Raw genomic sequence first — 19,406 nt, 5'->3', positions numbered from 1 at the left:
ATGTGGGGGGGAACCACCGTTTGGGCGCCCGGCAGAGCTTGGAAGGGAAGGAGCGCCGTTTGGAATGCAGACTTAGATGGATTGGTCTGCAGGCATCACGTTGCATTTGCAGAGCCCCTGATGTACCTAAACAGTAGAAACCCCCCACAAGTGACCCCATATTGGAAACTAAACCCCCAAGGAACTTATCTAGATGTGTTGTGAGAACTTTGAACCCCCAAGTGTTTCACTACAGTTAGTAACGCAGAGCCATGAAAATAAAAAATCTTTTTTTCCACAAAAATTATTTTGTAGCCCTCAGTTTTGTATTTTCCCAAGGGTAACAGGAGAAATTAGGCCCCAAAAGTAACTAAGGGGATGATGAAGGGGGGTTTGATTTACTTTTATAGCTTTTTTTTAGCAGATTTTTCTATCACACACTAAAAGACGCTTTTTATTGCAAAAAATAGTTAATGCATCTCCACATTTTGAGAGCTATAATTTTTCCATATTTTGGTCCACAAAGTCATGTGAGGTCTTGTTTTTTTGTGAGATGAGTTGACGTTTTCATTGGAACCATTTTCGGGCACGTGACTTTTTTTCTCTTTTTATTCCAATTTTTGTGAGGCAGAATGACCTAAAACCAGCTATTCATGAATTTCTTTTGGGGGGAGCATTTATACCGTTCCACGTTTCGTAAAAATTGATAAAGCAGTTTTATTCTTCAGGTCAGTACGATTAAAGCGACACCTCATTTATATCATTTTTTATGTTTTGGCGCTTTTATACGATAAAAACTATTTTATATAAGAAATTATTATTTTTGCATCGCTTTATTCTGAGGACTATAACTTTTTTATTTTTTTGCTGATGATGCTGTATAGTGGCTCATTTTTAGTGGGAGAAGATGATGTTTTCAGCGGTACCATGGATATTTATATCCTTTTTTTTTATCGCGTGTTATTCCACTTTTTGTTTCTGCGGTATGATAATAAAGCATTGTTTTTTGCCTGTTTTTTTTTTGTGACGGTGTTCAATGAAGGGGTTAACTAGTGGGACAGTTTTATAGGCCGGGTCGTTACGGACGCGGCGATACTAAATATGTGTACTTTTATTGTTTTTTTTTTTTACATAAAGAAATGTATTTATTGGAACTATATATATATATATATATATATATATATATATATATATTACTTTTTTTGTTTATTTAGGATTTTTTTTTTTTACACATGTAAATATATATTTTTTAACTTTTTTACATTGCCCCAAGGGGGGATATCACATTATAGTGTCAGATCGCTGATCTGACACTTTGCACAGCACTGTGTCAGATCAGTGATCTGACAGGCAGTGCTCCTGGCTTACCAGCGCCTGCTCAGAGCAGGCGCTGGTAAGCCACCTCCCTGAGGGACCCGGAAGCAGCCCCGTGGCCATTTTGGATCCGGGGCCTGCAGGGAGAAGGAGGTAGGAGACCCTCGGAGCAGCGCAATCACATCGTGTTGCTCCGAGGGTCTCAGGGAAGCACTCAGAGAGCCTCCTCCCTGCGCGATGCTTCCCTATGCCCCCGGAATGCTGCAATCATGTTTGATTGCAGTGTTCCGGGTGTTAATGTGCTAGGAGCGGTTCGTGACAACTCATGGCACATAGTGCCTGTGATAGTCAACTGACACCCGTCCGCGATCGGCCACGCTCCCCCCGTGAGTGCGGCTGATTGCATATGACGTACTATCCCGTCGAGGGTCAGATAGGCCCAGGTCACCTCGACGGGATAGTACGTCTAAGGTCAGAGAGGAGTTAATACATAAAACTCTTTAATTTTGCATTTCAATCCCTATGCGTCACACTGACAGCACATGGACACATGCACACTGACAGCAAATAGACACACGGATGTTACATACGTACATACAGATCACACATGGACACGGATCTCACGAGTGCTAGTTTTTCCATTACAGGAATCACCAGTACGTGTGAAGGAGGCCTGACACATATTTCTGATAGTCTTTTAACTTTGAACCTGGTGAATTAGGAGAATGGGGGCCACAGTTCCCACTATGCTGTGCATTCTGGAAATAATAGTCACAAATTATAAACTGTCATGATCCCAATGGCAGGGGATCACAAATGGACAAGCAGAAAAACAAAAACAAGCTCTAGGGTGATGGAACCTGAGCTGACCGCGATCCTGAACCTACACACACAACTAGCAGTAGCCGGGGAACGTGCCTACGATGATTCCTAGACGTCTCGCACCAGCCGAAGGACTAGCTACCCCTATAAGAAGAAACACAGACCTCACTTGCCTCCAGAGAAACACCCCACAGAAATAGCAGCCCCCCACATGTAATAACGGTGAAATGAGAGGAAAGCACAAACGTAGAAATGAAAACAGAATCAGCAAAGTGAGGCCCGCTAAAGCTAGATAGCAGAGGATACAAAAGTGAACTGCGCGGTCAGCGAAAAACCCTTCAAAAAACCATCCTGAAATTACTTGAACTCATGTGCCAACTCATGGAACATGAGGAGTAATTTCAGCCCACTAGAGCAACCAGCAGCAAGGAGTCACATAACAGCAAGCTGGACTAAGACAAAAAGTAAGCAAAACATAGAACAGGAAAATCAAAACTTAGCTTGTCCAGAAGATAACAGACGCAGGGAGCAAAGGCAAACAGACACGCTGATTACATTGATAGCCGGCGAGGAAATGACAAAACAGCCAGGTTAAATAGGAAACACCCATAACCTGATGGAACAGGTGGACACCAGAGACCGCAGAGAACACAAGTCACCCAGTACCATCAGTAACCACCAGAGGGAGCCCAAAAACAGAACTCACAACAGTACCCCCCCTTGAGGAGGGGGTCACCGAACCCTCATGAGAACCACCAGGGCGACCAGGATGAGCCCTATGAAACGCACGGACCAAATCGGCAGCATGAACATCAGAGGCAATCACCCAAGAATTATCCTCCTGACCATAACCCTTCCACTTGACCAAATACTGGAGTTTCCGTCTGGAAACACGAGAATCCAATATCTTCTCCACAACATACTCCAATTCACCCTCTACCAGCACCGGAGCAGGAGGCTCAAGCGAAGGAACGACAGGTACCTCATACTTCCGCAACAACGATCGATGGAACACATTATGAATAGCAAACGATGCCGGGAGATCCAAACGAAACGACACAGGGTTAAGAATTTCCAAGATCTTATAGGGACCGATGAACCGAGGCTTGAACTTAGGAGAAGAGACCTTCATAGGAACAAAACGAGAAGACAACCACACCAAGTCCCCAACAAGAAGTCGAGGACCCACGCGGCAACGGCGATTAGCAAACTGCTGAGCCTTCTCCTGGGACAACTTCAAATTGTCCACCACATGACTCCAAATCCGATGTAACCTATCCACCACCATGTCCACTCCAGGACAATCAGAAGGCTCCACCTGACCAGAGGAAAAACGAGGATGAAACCCCGAATTACAAAAGAAAGGAGAAACCAAGGTAGCAGAACTAGCCCGATTATTAAGGGCAAACTCGGCAAGCGGCAAAAAGGAAACCCAGTCATCCTGATCAGCCGAAACAAAACACCTTAAATAAGTTTCTAAAGTCTGATTAGTTCGTTCCGTCTGGCCATTCGTCTGGGGATGGAATGCAGACGAAAAGGACAAATCAATGCCCATCTTAGCACAGAACGTCCGCCAAAATCTAGACACAAACTGGGATCCCCTGTCAGAAACGATGTTCTCCAGAATGCCATGCAAACGGACCACGTTTTGAAAAAACAGAGGGACCAACTCAGAGGATGAAGGTAACTTAGGGAAGGGTACCAGATGAACCATCTTAGAAAAGCGGTCACACACAACCCATATGACGGACATTTTTTGAGAGACAGGGAGATCCGAAATAAAGTCCATGGAAATGTGCGTCCAAGGCCTCTTCGGGATAGGCAAAGGTAACAACAATCCACTGGCCCGAGAGCAGCAAGGCTTAGCCCGAGCACAAACTCCACAAGACTGCACGAAAGAACGCACATCCCTCGACAAGGAAGGCCACCAAAAAGACCTGGCCACCAAGTCTCTAGTACCAAATATTCCAGGATGACCTGCCAACACAGAAGAATGGACCTCGGAGATGACTCTACTGGTCCAATTATCCGGAACAAACAGTCTTTCCGGCGGACAACGATCAGGTTTATCCGCCTGAAACTCCTGCAAAGCACGTCGCAAGTCTGGGGAGACAGCCGACAAAATCACCCCATCCCTAAGGATACCAGTGGGCTCAGAATTTCCAGGGGAGTCAGGCACAAAACTCCTAGAAAGAGCATCCGCCTTCACATTCTTTGAACCTGGCAGGTAGGAAACCACAAAATTGAAACGGGAGAAAAACAGTGACCAACGAGCCTGTCTAGGATTCAGACGCTTGGCAGACTCAAGATACATCAGATTTTTGTGATCAGTCAAGACCACCACACGATGTCTAGCACCCTCAAGCCAATGACGCCACTCCTCAAATGCCCACTTCATGGCCAAAAGCTCCCGATTACCAACATCATAATTCCGTTCAGCGGGCGAAAATTTTCTAGAAAAGAACGCACATGGCTTCATCACTGAGCCATCGGAGCTTCTCTGTGACAAAACCGCCCCCGCTCCGATCTCAGAAGCATCAACCTCAACCTGAAAAGGAAGCGACGTATCTGGCTGACGCAACACAGGAGCAGAAGAAAACCGGCGCTTAAGTTCCTGAAAAGCCTCCACAGCCGCAGGAGACCAATCAGTAACATCAGCACCCTTTTTAGTCAAATCCGTCAAAGGTTTAGCAACACTAGAAAAATTAGTTATGAAGCGACGATAAAAATTAGCAAAGCCCAAGAACTTCTGTAAACTCTTAAGAGATGTAGGCTGCGTCCAGTCACAAATAGCCTGAACCTTGACGGGATCCATCTCAATAGTAGAAGGGGAAAAAACATACCCCAAAAAAGAAATCTTCTGGACTCCAAAGAGACATTTAGAACCCTTTACAAACAAAGAATTGGCCCGCAGGACCTGAAACACCCTCCTGACCTGCTGAACATGAGACTCCCAGTCATCAGAAAAAACCAAAACATCATCCAGATACACGATAATAAATTTATCCAGATATTCACGGAAAATATCGTGCATAAAGGACTGGAAGACCGAAGGAGCATTAGAAAGTCCAAAAGGCATCACCAAATACTCGAAATGGCCCTCAGGCGTATTAAATGCGGTTTTCCACTCATCACCCTGCCTTATCCGCACAAGATTATACGCACCCCTAAGATCAATCTTAGTAAACCATTTAGCCCCCTTAATGCGAGCAAATAAATCAGTCAACAATGGCAAAGGATACTGATATTTGACTGTAATCTTATTCAAAAGACGATAATCTATGCAAGGCCTCAAGGAACCATCTTTTTTAGCCACAAAAAAAAAACCTGCTCCCAAAGGGGACGAAGATGGACGGATATGTCCCTTTTCCAAGGACTCCTTAATATAATTCCGCATAGCAGTATGCTCTGGCACTGACAGATTGAACAAACGACCTTTCGGGAACTTACTGCCAGGAATCAAATCTATAGCACAATCGCAATCCCTGTGAGGAGGAAGCGAACTGAGCTTAGGCTCCTCAAAAACATCCCGATAATCAGACAAAAATACCGGAACCTCAGAAGGAGTAGATGAAGCGATAGAAATCGGAGGTGCATCATCATGAACCCCCTGACATCCCCAGCTTAACACAGACATTGTTTTCCAGTCCAGGACTGGGTTATGAGTTTGTAACCATGGCAGACCAAGCACTAAGACATCATGTAAATTATACAGCACCAGGAAGCGAATCACCTCCTGATGAACGGGAGTCATACGCATGGTCACTTGTGTCCAGTACTGAGGTTTATTCATAGCCAAAGGTGTAGAGTCAATTCCTTTTAAAGGAATAGGAACTTCCAGAGGTTCCAGACTAAACCCACAGCGATTGGCAAATGACCAATCCATAAGACTCAGGGCAGCGCCTGAATCCACATAGGCATCGACGGAAATGGATGATAATGAACAAATCAGCGTCACAGACAGAATGAACTTAGACTGTAAAGTACCAATGGCAACAGACTTATCAATCTTTTTTGTGCGTTTAGAGCATGCTGATATAACATGAGCTGAATCACCACAATAAAAACACAAACCATTTTTCCGCCTATAATTTTGCCGTTCACTTCTGGACTGAATTCTATCACATTGCATTATCTCAGGTGCCTGTTCAGAAGACACCGCCAAATGGTGCACAGGTTTGCGCTCCCGTAAACGCCGATCAATCTGAATAGCCATAGTCATGGACTCATTCAGACCTGTAGGCGCCGGGAACCCCACCATAACATCTTTAATGGCCTCAGAAAGACCATCTCTGAATTTTGCAGCCAGAGCGCACTCATTCCACTGAGTAAGGACCGACCATTTCCGAAATTTCTGACAATATATTTCTGCTTCATCTTGCCCCTGAGAAAGCTTTTTCAGCCTGAATCTCTAGGTTAGGTTCGTCATAGAGCAAACCCAATGCCAGAAAAAACGCATCCACATTGAGCAACGCAGGATCCCCTGGTGCCAATGCAAATGCCCAATTCTGAGGATCACCCCGCAGGAAAGATATAACAATCTTGACCTGCTGAGCAGGGTCTCCAGAGGAGCGAGATTTCAAGGAAAGAAACAACTTACAATTATTCCTAAAATTCAGAAAACTAGATCTATCTCCAGAAAAAAACTCTGGGACAGGAATTCTAGGTTCAGACATAGGCGTATGTACAACAAAATCTTGTATATTTTGAACCTTAGCAGCAAGATTATTCAGGCTGGAAGCCAAACTCTGAACGTCCATGATTAACAGCTAAAGTCAGAGCCATTCAAGGATTAAGAGGAGGAAAGAAGAAAAAAAAAAAAAAAAAAATAACCTCAGACTACTTTTCCTCCTACTTCAGCCAAAACGATGACCAATTTTTATTTTTTATGGCCGGCTATACTGTCATGATCCCAATGGCAGGGGATCACAAATGGACAAGCAGAAAAACAAAAACAAGCTCTAGGTTGATGGAACCTGAGCTGACCGCGATCCTGAACCTACACACACAACTAGCAGTAGCCGGGGAACGTGCCTACGATGATTCCTAGACGTCTCGCACCAGCCGAAGGACTAGCTACCCCTATAAGAAGAAACACAGACCTCACTTGCCTCCAGAGAAACACCCCACAGAAATAGCAGCCCCCCACATGTAATAACGGTGAAATGAGAGGAAAGCACAAACGTAGAAATGAAAACAGAATCAGCAAAGTGAGGCCCGCTAAAGCTAGATAGCAGAGGATACAAAAGTGAACTGCGCGGTCAGCGAAAAACCCTTCAAAAAACCATCCTGAAATTACTTGAACTCATGTGCCAACTCATGGAACATGAGGAGTAATTTCAGCCCACTAGAGCAACCAGCAGCAAGGAGTCACATAACAGCAAGCTGGACTAAGACAAAAAGTAAGCAAAACATAGAACAGGAAAATCAAAACTTAGCTTGTCCAGAAGATAACAGACGCAGGGAGCAAAGGCAAACAGACACGCTGATTACATTGATAGCCGGCGAGGAAATGACAAAACAGCCAGGTTAAATAGGAAACACCCATAACCTGATGGAACAGGTGGACACCAGAGACCGCAGAGAACACAAGTCACCCAGTACCATCAGTAACCACCAGAGGGAGCCCAAAAACAGAACTCACAACAATAAACCTTATAAACAGGGAAAGCTGTTAATGCGGATGTAGATTCTCATTACTATATTGTTTTCACTTTTTCACTTCCAATGGACACAACTTAGAGGGCGCACTGATGATGGGGGTCTTTGCCTCACCGTAATACCCATCACTTCATGTACCCTGTCCACAAAGCAGAAATGAAGCAGCATTGTAATTTATGCGAAGATGAGTTACAGTGAGCAATGTGTCCATAGTTCTCCATAAACCATAAATTCCCCTAACTCTCCCACTATATGAGGTTTCTTCTATAGGATAAAGATAGAATTTTTGTTGTTTCAAATGATGAGTTCTTAAAGGGAACTTGTTGGCAGGTTTTAAGACCCTAAATTAACATAATCTATGTAAACTATCTGAAATGTTGGTGACATCCATACTTTTATATTAAAAGTCCATGCCACTTTTTTCTAGGAATGAGAACAAAAGTGCAGAGGTTGGAGTTGCACTTACAGCTCTTCAGTTTCTCCAGCTTCTTTCTCCTCCCACAGCCGGGCTCCAGTCAGTGACTGACAATTCACTTTTCTCTGTGACCTGGTCCCCAATATCTAGCTCAGGTAGCACATGCGCAGTAAGGTCATGATGAGGTTGTGAGAGTTGGACCATTGATCTATTCATGTGTCACCCCGGGCAATGACAGCGCCTGCGCGAGATCTCGGGTAGGGGATCAGGTCACAGAGAAGAGTGACCTGTCAGTCACAGGCAGGAGACCGGCAGTGGGAGGAGAAAAGGGCTGGAGAAATCGGAGCTGTAAGAGCAAGCCAAGCCTCGGTACTTGCAAGGTCATTTGTAAAAACATTTGCCAATGGCTTCCTAGAAGATAGAGGCACAGATTTACAATACAAGGATATATACACCGTATATACTCGAGTATAAGCCGACCCGAGTATAAGCCGACCCCCCTAATTTTGCCACAAAAAACTGGGAAAACTTATTGACTCGAGTATAAGCCTAGGGTGGAAATGCAGCATTTACCGGTGAATTTCAAAAATAAAAATAGATCATTATTTCCCCATAGCTGTGCCATATAGTGCTCTGCACCGTTCATACTTGCCCCATATCTGTGCCCCATATATGCTCTGCACCGTTCATTACTGTCCCATAGCTGTGCCCCATATATGCTCTGCACCGTTCATTACTGTCCCATAGCTGTGCCCCATATATGCTCTGCACAGTTCATTATTGTCCCATATATGCTCTGCACCGTTCATTACTGTCCCATAGCTGTGCCCCATATATGCTCTGCACCGTTCATTACTGTCCCATAGTTGTGCCCCATATATGCTCTGCACCGTTCATTACTGTCCCATAGCTGTGCCCCATATATGCTCTGCACCGTTCATTACTGTCCCATAGCTGTGCCCCATATATGCCCTGCACCGTTCATTCTTGCTCCATATATGCTCTGCACCGTTCATTATTGCCCCATATCTGTGCCCCATATATGCTCTGCACCGTTCATTACTGTCCCATATCTGTGCCCCATATATGCTCTGCACCGTTCATTATTGCCCCATATCTGTGCCCCATATATGCTCTGCACCGTTCATTACTGTCCCATAGCTGTGCCCCATATATGCTCTGCACCGTTCATTCTTGCCCCATATATGCTCTGCACCGTTCATTATTGCCCCATATCTGTGCCCCATATATGCTCTGCACCGTTCATTACTGTCCCATATCTGTGCCCCATATATGCTCTGCACCGTTCATTACTGTCCCATAGCTGTGCCCCATATATGCTCTGCACCGTTCATTACTGTCCCATAGCTGTGCCCCATATCTGCTCTGCACCGTTCATTACTGTCCCATATCTGTGCCCCATATATGCTCTGCACCGCTCATTTTGTCCCATAGATGCTCCACATAAATCTGTGCCGCCGCTGCTGCTGCAATAAAAACAAAACAAAACCACATACTCACCTCTCTTGCTTGCAGCTCCCAGCGCCTCCATCTTCCCGGCGTCTCTGCACTGACTGATCAGGCAGAGGGCGCCGCGCACACTATATGCGTCATCGCGCCCTCTGACCTGAACAGTCAGAGCGCAGAGGCCGGGAAGATGGAGGCACCGGGAAGATGGAGCGGCGCCCGGCGGCTGGAACGCGGACAGGTGAATATTACATACTTACCTAGTCCCAGCGATTCTGGCGCTGTCCCTGCCGTCACAGCTGGTCTTCGGTGCCGCAGCCTCTTTCTCTATCAGCGGTCACCGGCACCGCTGATTAGAGAAATGAATATGCGGCTCCACCCCTATGGGAGGTGGAGCCGCCTATTCATTTTTCTAATGAGCGGTCCCACGTGACCGCTGAAGAGAGGAAGAACTGCAGCACCGAAGACCGTGGGACGGCAGGGACAGCGCCAGGATCGCTGGGACTAGGTAAGTATGCCTCAGCGCCCTCACCCTCTCACCCGCCGACCCTGCCACCCACCTTGACTCGAGTATAAGCCGAGAGGGGCACTTTCAGCCCAAAAACTTGGGCTGAAAATCTCGGCTTACACTCGAGTATATACGGTATATATATATATATATATATATATATATATATATATACAGTTAAGTCCATATATATTTGGACAGAGTCAATATTTTACTAATTTTGGTTATAGACATTACCACAATGAATTTTAAACAAAACAATTCAAATGCATTTGAAGTTCAGACTTTCAGCTTTCATTTGAGGGTATCCACACTAAAATTGGATGAAGGGTTTAGGAGGTTCAGCTCCTTAACATATGCCACCCTGTTTTTAAAGGGACCAAAAGTAATTGGACAGATTAAATAATTTTAAATAAAATGTTCATTTTTAGTACTTGGTTGAAAACCCTTTGTTGGCAATGACTGCCTGAAGTCTTGAACTCATGGACATCACCAGACGCTGTGTTTCCTCCTTTTTGATGCTCTGCCAGGCCTTCACTGCGGTGGTTTTCAGTTGCTGTTTGTTTGTGGGCCTTTCTGTCTGAAGTTTAGTCTTTAACAAATGAAATGCATGCTAAATTTCGTTGAGATCAGGTGACTGACTTGGCCATTCAAGAATATTCCACTTCTTTGCTTTAATAAACTCCTGGGTTGCTTTGGCTTTATGTTTTGGGTCATTGTCCATCTGTAGTATGAAACGACGACCAATCAGTTTGGCTGCATTTGGCTGGATCTGAGCACACGGTATGGCTCTGAATACCTCAGAATTCATTTGGCTGCTTCTGTCCTGTGTCACATCATCAATAAACACTAGTGACCCAGTGCCACTGGCAGCCATGCATGCCCACGCCATCACACTGCCTCCGCCGTGTTTTCCAGATGATGTGGTATGCCTTGGATCATGAGCTGTACCACGCCTTCTCCATACTTTTCTCTTTCCATCATTCTGGTAGAGGTTGATCTTGATTTCATCTGTCCAAAGAATGTTCTTCCAGAACTGTGCTGGCTTTTTTAGATGTTTTTTAGCAAAGTCCAGTCTAGCCTTTTTATTCTTGATGCTTATGAGTGGCTTGCACCGTGCAGTGAACCCTCTGTATTTACTTTCATGCAGTCTTCTCTTTATGGTAGATTTGGATATTGATACGCCGACCTCCTGGAGAGTGTTGGTCACTTGGTTGGCTGCTGTGAAGGGGTTTCTCTTCACCATGGAGATTATTCTGCTATCATCCACCACTGTTGTCTTCCGTGAGCGCCAAGGTCTTTTTGCATTGATGAGTTCACCAGTGCTTTCTTTCTTTCTCAGGATGAACCAAACTGTAGATTTTGCCACTCCTAATATTGTAACAATTTCTCGGATGGGTTTTTTCTGTTTTCGCAGCCTAAGGATGTCTTGTTTCACCTGCATGGAGAGCGCCTTTGACCGCATGTTTATTTCACAGCAAAACCTTCCAAATGCAAGCATCACACCTCAAATCAACTCCAGGCCTTTTATCTGCTTAATTGAGAATGACATATCGAAGGGATTGCCCACACCTGTCCATGAAATAGCCTTGGAGTCAATTGTCCAATTACTTTTGTTCCCTTTAAAAACAGGGTGGCACATGTTAAGGAGCTGAAACTTCTAAACCCATTGTCCAATTTTTATGTGGATACCCTCAAATGAAAATTAGAAAAATGGAGTCTCTGTCCAAATATATATGGACTTAACTGTGTGAATCAACATTTCAGATGCTTTACATAGATGATGTTAGTTTAGGGTCTAAAATCCTGCTGACAAGTTCTCTTCGAGCACTTTTAGACGCTTCAGTGGGGTATTTCCAACCTTAAATATGTTTAGGAGATTAAAGTTGAAGGGTACTTGTCAGCATGCAAAACAATGGTATTTACCTGCAGACATAGTAGTGATCTACAGATAAATACAGTTTTAAACATTTTCAGTAGCCTAATTGTAACAACAGCTACAGAGAGAAAACGAAGATATATTATCCATGTAGCTGCTTGCTTCCAATCAAGTTCCCTTTAATAAAGCCTAAAGGATATGGACTCCTTGAAGGCCATTTTTGTATGTAGTAACTGCATGTATTTGGGGCTAAAAATAATTTTTGGAATTGGATTTCACTAAAAAATGTTGCACCTTTTGTGAAATGGAGATTTTATTAGTGAAATTGTGCTGTCCAGTTGATTCTTTCTCTGAATATCAAACTAGTCAAATCATTACTCTTCCCATGACATACTGTATTGGAGTAAAACGTTTTCTGAGTCATTATTACATCTAATGGGCACCACTACTCCATACAATTTTTCCCCATTGTGGATGCGCTTGTAGTAAAAAGACAAGAGACCCCGTAGAGCAATCTGTCAATCAAGTCCAAGCAATCAGAACTCCACCATTCTGACATTTATCATCACCTATCCAGTTGGGTTGCCTCATATATCGCACAGTTACAAACGTGGTCAAAATTGTTGGTACCCCTCGTTTAATGACAGAAAAACCCACAATGGTCACAGAAATAACTTGAATCTGACAAAAGTAATAATAAATAAAAGATCTATGAAAATAAACAAATTAAAGTCAGACATTGTTTTTCAACCATGCTTCCACAGAATTTAAAAAAAAAATAAAACTCATGAAATAGGCCTGGACAGAAATGATGGTACCCCTGGAAATAATGTGACAAAAGGAACATGTTACATCAACGTGTGTCCACTAATTAGCATCACAGATGTCTGAATATATATGTTGAGGGGGCACCACGGCCTATAGAGTGGGATCACCCTGACCTATAGCATATGCATAACCAAAGGACACAAGAGAAAAAGTAAAGGTCATCACAGATGTCTACAATCCTGGAATCAGTGAGTGGCCTGTATATAGGGCTACAGATACTCACTGTGCTGTTTGGTGACATGGTGTGTATCACACTCAACATGGGCCAGAACAAGCGAAGGAAAGATTGTCTCAGGAGATTAGAAAGAAAATTATAGACAAACATGTTAAAGGTAAAAGTTATAAGACCATCTCCAAGCAGCTTGAGTTCCTGTGACTTCAGTTGCACATATTATTCAGAAATTTAAAATCCATGGAACAGTAGCCAACCTCCCTGGACGTGGACACAGGAGGAAAATTGATGACAAATCAAAGAGACGGATAATATGAATGGTAACAAAAGAGCCCAGAAAAACTTCTAAACAGATTAAAGGTGAACTTGAAGCTCAAGGAATATCAGTGTCAGATTACACCATCTGTCGTTGTATGGGCCAAAGAGACAACCAAGGAGGACACCATTGTTGAAAAAAATCATAAAAAAGCCAGACTGGAATTTGCCAAACTACATGTTGACAAGCCACAAAGCTTGTGGGAGAATGTCCTATGGACAGATGAGACAAAAATGGAACTATTTGGCAAGGCACATCAGTTCCATGTTCAGAGATGGAAAAATGAAGCATATCAAGAAAAGAACACTGTCCCTACTGTGAAACATGGAGGAGGCTCTGTTATGTTCTGGGGCTGCTTTGCTGTATCTGGCACAGGGTGTCTAGAATCTGTACAGGGTGCAATGAAATCTCAATACTATCAAGGGATTTTAGAGAGAAATGTGCTGCCCAGTGTCAGAAAGTTTGGTCTCAGCCACAGGTCATGGGTCTTGCAACAGGATAATGACCCCAAACACACAGCTAAAAACACCCAAGAATGGCTAAGAGGAAAACATTGGACTATTCTGAAGTGGCCTTCCATGAGCCCTGACCTAAATCCTATTGAGCATCTTTGGAAAGAGCTGAAACATGCCGTCTGGAAAAGGCAACCTTCAAACATGAGACAACTGGAGCAGTTTGCTCTTGAGGAGTGGCCAAAATACCTGTCGAGAGGTGCAGAAGTCTCATTGACAGTTACAGGAATTGTTTGATTACAGTGATTGCCGCAAAAGGCTGTGCAACAAAATATTAAGTTAAGGGTTCCATCATTTCTGTCCAGGCCTATGTCATGAGAATTATTTTTTTTAAATCCTGTGGAAGCATGGTTGACAAGCAATGTCTGACTTTCATTTGTTCATTTTCATAGATCTTTTATTTATTATTACTTTTGTCAGATTCAAGTTATTTCTGTGACCATTGTGGGTTTTTCTGTCAGTAAACGAGGGGTACCAACAATTTTGACCACGTGTGTACATTAGCATATGCGCTACTAAACAGATATGTTGTCCTTGAAGTTATTTTTTTCACAGCACTGGCGAATGATGTGGATTAGCCTTGATTTTATAATATATTCATGATCCAAGAAGTATCGTTTCTCCTTGTGGAGAGTGGCATGATAAGCATGTCGAGGTGAGGAGACTTAAAGCCGCAGTGCTCCTCTGGGAAATATGGAAATTGTCTCTTCAGAGAGGAAACCTTGTCACATGACTTAGAATAAAAGCCAAACCAGAATCTCAATTTGCAGACACTGTGTTTCGGGGTACTGCCTCTCGTCAGTGCAAAGTGGAGATCTGGTTTGGCTGAGTGAGAGGCGTCTGACCGGGATCCAAGAAGTATCGTTTCTCCTTGTGGAGAGTGACATGATAAGCATGTTGAGGTGAGGAGACTTAAAGCCGCAATGCTCCTCTGGGAAATATATAAGTCATAATATATTCATAAATCATAACTTTTATTTGCTGTTTTCAGTTTGATGTCTATGTGTATAATCGTCATTACTTTAATTACTTTGGATCCAGTTATACTGCTCTGAGCTTTTAAAGGAACACTCTATCCATAATATATCGTTTTTCACATTTTGTCAATAGAAATGTACTGTATTTCTGCAAGCTGCCATTTCAGGCCAGGGAGAGGATGATTAAAATTCTTTAATGGGATTACAGATAAAAACTTTAAAAAACTTAAACTATTTATTTCTCACGTTTCCCTTGCGATATAGAAAATGTTGACGTAGGGCATAAGTGGGAAGGTTTAAAGTAGACAACCTTATGCTACACTAGACGGTAGCCCGATTCTAACGCATTGGGTATTCTAGAATATATATGTAGTTTATTTATGAAGATTTTAGAATAATACATTGAATACACAGGATTCGGCCGGGTGCGACCAATTAGCGAAGCATTGTTCAAATCCTGCGCCAATTCGCGGCCAGACTGCGCCTGTCGCTGATTGTTCGCGGCCGGCCACGTAGTATATAGCACAGCCACGTAGTATATAACAGCCCACGTAGTATATAGCACAGCCACGTAGTATATAGCACAGCCCACGGCGTATATAGCAAAGCCACATAGTATATAGCACAGCCCACGCAGTATGTAACACAGCCACGTAGTATATAACACAGCCCATGAAGTATATAACACAGCCCATGGAGTATATAGCACAGCCCATGGAGTATATAGCACAGCCATGTAGTATATAACACAGCCCACGGAGTATATAGCACAGCCACGTAGTATATAGCACAGCCCACAGAGTGCATAACAGCCCACATAGCATATAACACAGCCACGTAGTACATAACAGCCCACGCACGCAGTATATAACTCAGGCCACGTAGTGTATAACACAGGCCAGGTAGTGTATAACACAGGCCAGGTAGTGTATAACACAGGCCACGTAGTGTAATAATGGAGACAACTATACAGAACAGTTCTTCCACCATGGTGCCGCCGTCACCTCCTACACGTACGTGTCCCGCCGGCTCCTGGGCTGGGGTCTCGCACAGACTGGCACCTGTCAGCAGCAGTCAGGCCGTACAGCGCCGGCAGCACTGGGCACATTGCTCGCCGTGGGGACTGAGGTGCCTCACCTTGGCCGCTCTGCTCCTCCTCCTCCCACGTTACCCTCCCCCTTCCCAGGCTCACAGCCTCGGCTCATGTGGGGATTCGTGCCACCTTCCCACCGCCCTCTTGTTTTTCCTTGTCTCACTCTCAAGAGATGATGACGTAGCGGTCTCACGAGACCGCTACGTCATCATCTCGCGAGATTGCAATGCATGGAGCGGTCACCGGGGCGTCGCGAGGAACGGGAAAGGCGGGCGGCAGGCGCGATCGCATCGTTGGACGACGGAGGGTGAGTATAGCAGGTTTTTTGTTTTTTTATTATTTTTAACATTAGATCTTTTTACTATTGATGCCGCATAGGCAGCATCAATAGTAAAAAGTTGGGGACACACAGGGTTAATAACAGCGGGTACGGAGTGCATTACCCGCGGCATAACGCAGTCCATTACCGCCCGCATTAACCCTGTGTGAGCAGTGACTGGAGGGCACCGGGCACTGACTGCGGGGAGTAAGGAGCGGCCATTTTCTTCCAGACTGTGCCCGTCGCTGATTGGTCGTGGCTGTTTTGCCAATCAGTGACTTGGATTTCCATGACAGACAGAGGCCACAACCAATGAATATCCGTGACAGACAAACAGACAGAAGGACAGACAGAAAGACGGAAGTGACCCTTAGACAATTATATAGTACAGTAGATGTGTTAATGTGATGTATGTATATATATACTGTATATTAGTTTAGACTGATACATTGAATTTCTCTGAATAATCTAATGTGATTTCATACATTGTAGACGGCCAAACTAGTTACGGTACTTAAGTGTCCACGTGGAAAGTAGTAAGAAGCCAATAACGAGGTATAAAAAGCCCTGCAAAGCAAGTCGTAAAACAAATACCTGCATAGGTCTTCAGGTTATCATGGTCTGCCGAGAAGTCGATCATAAAGGCAGACCCCAGGAATGGAATATTGAAGCCTGTAGACTTTACACCAGCTCAGCTCTATAAGAATGCAGGAAGATGAACACTATGTGGACTATGATCTTTTTAACATGACTGTTTGTTGAGAGTGGATTTATGGTCTGTAGCAACTGATAAAAGACATTTAGTTTTAAGTGTAATGAGTGGGTGGTGGATAAAACCATCGTCACAGAGGATTGTCTGCATTCAGAAGGACGGTGTAGACACTAAGTTTCATGCATTCCGTTGCGCAACTTTATCATATCTTCATCAAATTCACCCTGCCGTTTTGTGTTTACAGCTCCAACGCAGGCCTATGTGTCTCCATGTGTTACAGACTACAAACTACTGTATGTAATTTAAGCCTGGGGTCATACTTTCTTTCATCTGTACTCTACTTTTTGCTATGCATATTTGGTAGGTTAGCATTAAAGGGTTTGTAGTCTGTAACCATGAGGTCACTTAGGTCTGCATTAGGGCTGTGGGAACATAAAGACTACTTATTTACACCAGTCTGTGGCTGACTTTTATTTAAGAAATCAATGTGCCACCACAGACTGATGACTTTTCTAAATATAACTTATCAGCAAAAGTGTTCAGAAGTGTCCCAAATGCCCCCAATAGGCCCCAACTTTCTAGCAGAAGTCAAGTCCAAACTTTTTGGGTTGTGGGTCTTGGCATGCATATTGGACACAAACTGGTGACAGGTGCTCTTCATTCACAAAACAGTAAGATATTTTTCATATAGACATATCTACAAGTTCCATTTTTTAGGCGTATCAAAGTACTCAAAGGGTTCAAAAGTGACTAACCCAACTACTATATAAGTAATTATATTTTGGAGACAATTCTTAGTAGATCTTTAAGTAATCACTGTCATTTCAAGATACAAAGCATAATGTATCAATAGTAATCAATAGTACAGACAAATGTAAGAAACTTTGTAATATATTTTATTGGAGAAATCTGCTTCTTTCTCCACTTAGAAGCCACTTCTTTCGCTCCCCCTGCTTTCTAAACTCACCATCCACTCTGATACAAAGACAAAAAAATGCAGCTCTAATCGTATTGATCAAAGTAGTGAAGTGCCAGGATACATAGCAATTGAAGTCGACACACTGAGAAACCAGATGGACACAGACAGTTATAGCTGCAACATTCAGCAAATATATTTCACTTAAGTGCTGGATTTACAGCTACAAAGCTCAGTATTTTTATTTAATGACTTACATGCTACTGCTTCTGTCATGTACTACAAAGAGAAAGAAGACCAGGAATTAATCTCTCTGTGTGTATGGGAGACATCATTGCTTCAACTCTCCCAGCAGCAGCTCAGACAACTGACAACTGGAGTTTGCAGAGGAGGAAACTGGTGAAATGCTAGATTCAAGTCATATACTGACCAGCTGATACATGTTGCATGATCCCCGGGCAACATGTCCCAGACAGTGTTTGCATGATTCCAGCCATGTATGAATTCAGAATAAAACAGTTTATTAGTTGCCAGGGACCAATCCATGGTGGAGACTAGTCGTACAGGCGGCTCCCCGGCTGCTTCTCCCCAATTGCTGTTCTTGAGTGATTGGTCTCTCACTATACACGCACACAATGAGAGACCTGTCACTCCAGGTAGAAGCCACTGTGGACACTTTTGTCTGACTAGTCTCCAACGCGACTCGGTCTACATAGGCTAAAAAACTATGTTTTTTCTGAAATGCTGCAACATTTCAAAGCTAAATATATATGACTGCAATCATGCAGCCATTGTCTGATACCTGCTGCCTGTGGATCGGGCAGCATGTATCAGCTGTCAGGGATCGGGCAGCATGTATCAGCTGTCAGGGATCGGGCAGCATGTATCAGCTGTCAGGGATCGGGCAGCATGTATCAGCTGTCTGGGATTGGGCAGCATGTATCAGCTGTCAGGGATCGGGCAGCATGTATCAGCTGTCAGGTATCGGGCAGCATGTATTAGCTGTCTGGGATCGGGCAGCATGTATCAGCTGTCTGGGATCGGGCAGCATGTATCAGCTGTCTGGGATCGGGCAGCATGTATCAGCTATCAGGGATCGGGCAGCATGTATCAGCTGTCTGGGATTGGGCAGCATGTATCAGCTGTCAGTGATCGGGCAGCATGTATCAGCTGTCAGGGATCGGGCAGCATGTATCAGCTGTCAGGGATCGGGCAGCATGTATCAGCTGTCTGGGATCGTGCAGCATGTATCAGCTGTCAGGGATCGGGCAGCATGTATCAGCTGTCAGGGATCGGGCAGCATGTATCAGCAGTCAGGTATGGGGAGGCATGTATTAGCTGTCTGGGATCGGGCAGCATGTATCAGCTGTCAGGTATCGGGCATCATGTATTAGCTGTCTGAGATCGAGCAGCATGTATCAGCTGTCTGGGATCGGGCAGCATGTATCAGCTGTCAGGGATCGGGCAGCATGTATCAGCTGTCAGGGATCGGGCAGCATGTGTCAGCTGTCAGGGA

The 19,406-nt window shown here is 44.1% G+C and overlaps 1 protein-coding gene across 2 annotated transcripts in view; it reads right to left on the bottom strand.

The window, feature by feature from the left end:
- ADGRG4 (adhesion G protein-coupled receptor G4) overlaps nt 1–17,000 on the bottom strand; it is a 145,193-nt gene extending 128,193 nt beyond the window's left edge. For both annotated transcript variants that reach the window (XM_069746998.1, XM_069746999.1), the window contains exon 1: nt 16,857–17,000. In XM_069746998.1, coding sequence (XP_069603099.1) covers nt 16,857–16,902 — 46 coding nt within the window. In that variant the 5' untranslated portion in view covers nt 16,903–17,000. The remainder of the gene's footprint in view (nt 1–16,856) is intronic.
- Between the last annotated feature and the right edge of the window lie 2,406 nt (nt 17,001–19,406).

Source organism: Ranitomeya imitator, chromosome 2 (genome assembly GCF_032444005.1).
Source record: "Ranitomeya imitator isolate aRanImi1 chromosome 2, aRanImi1.pri, whole genome shotgun sequence".
NCBI lineage: Eukaryota > Metazoa > Chordata > Amphibia > Anura > Dendrobatidae > Ranitomeya > Ranitomeya imitator.
Note: the sequence above shows the minus strand (reverse complement) of the source record. Positions and strands in the feature narration are given on the sequence as shown.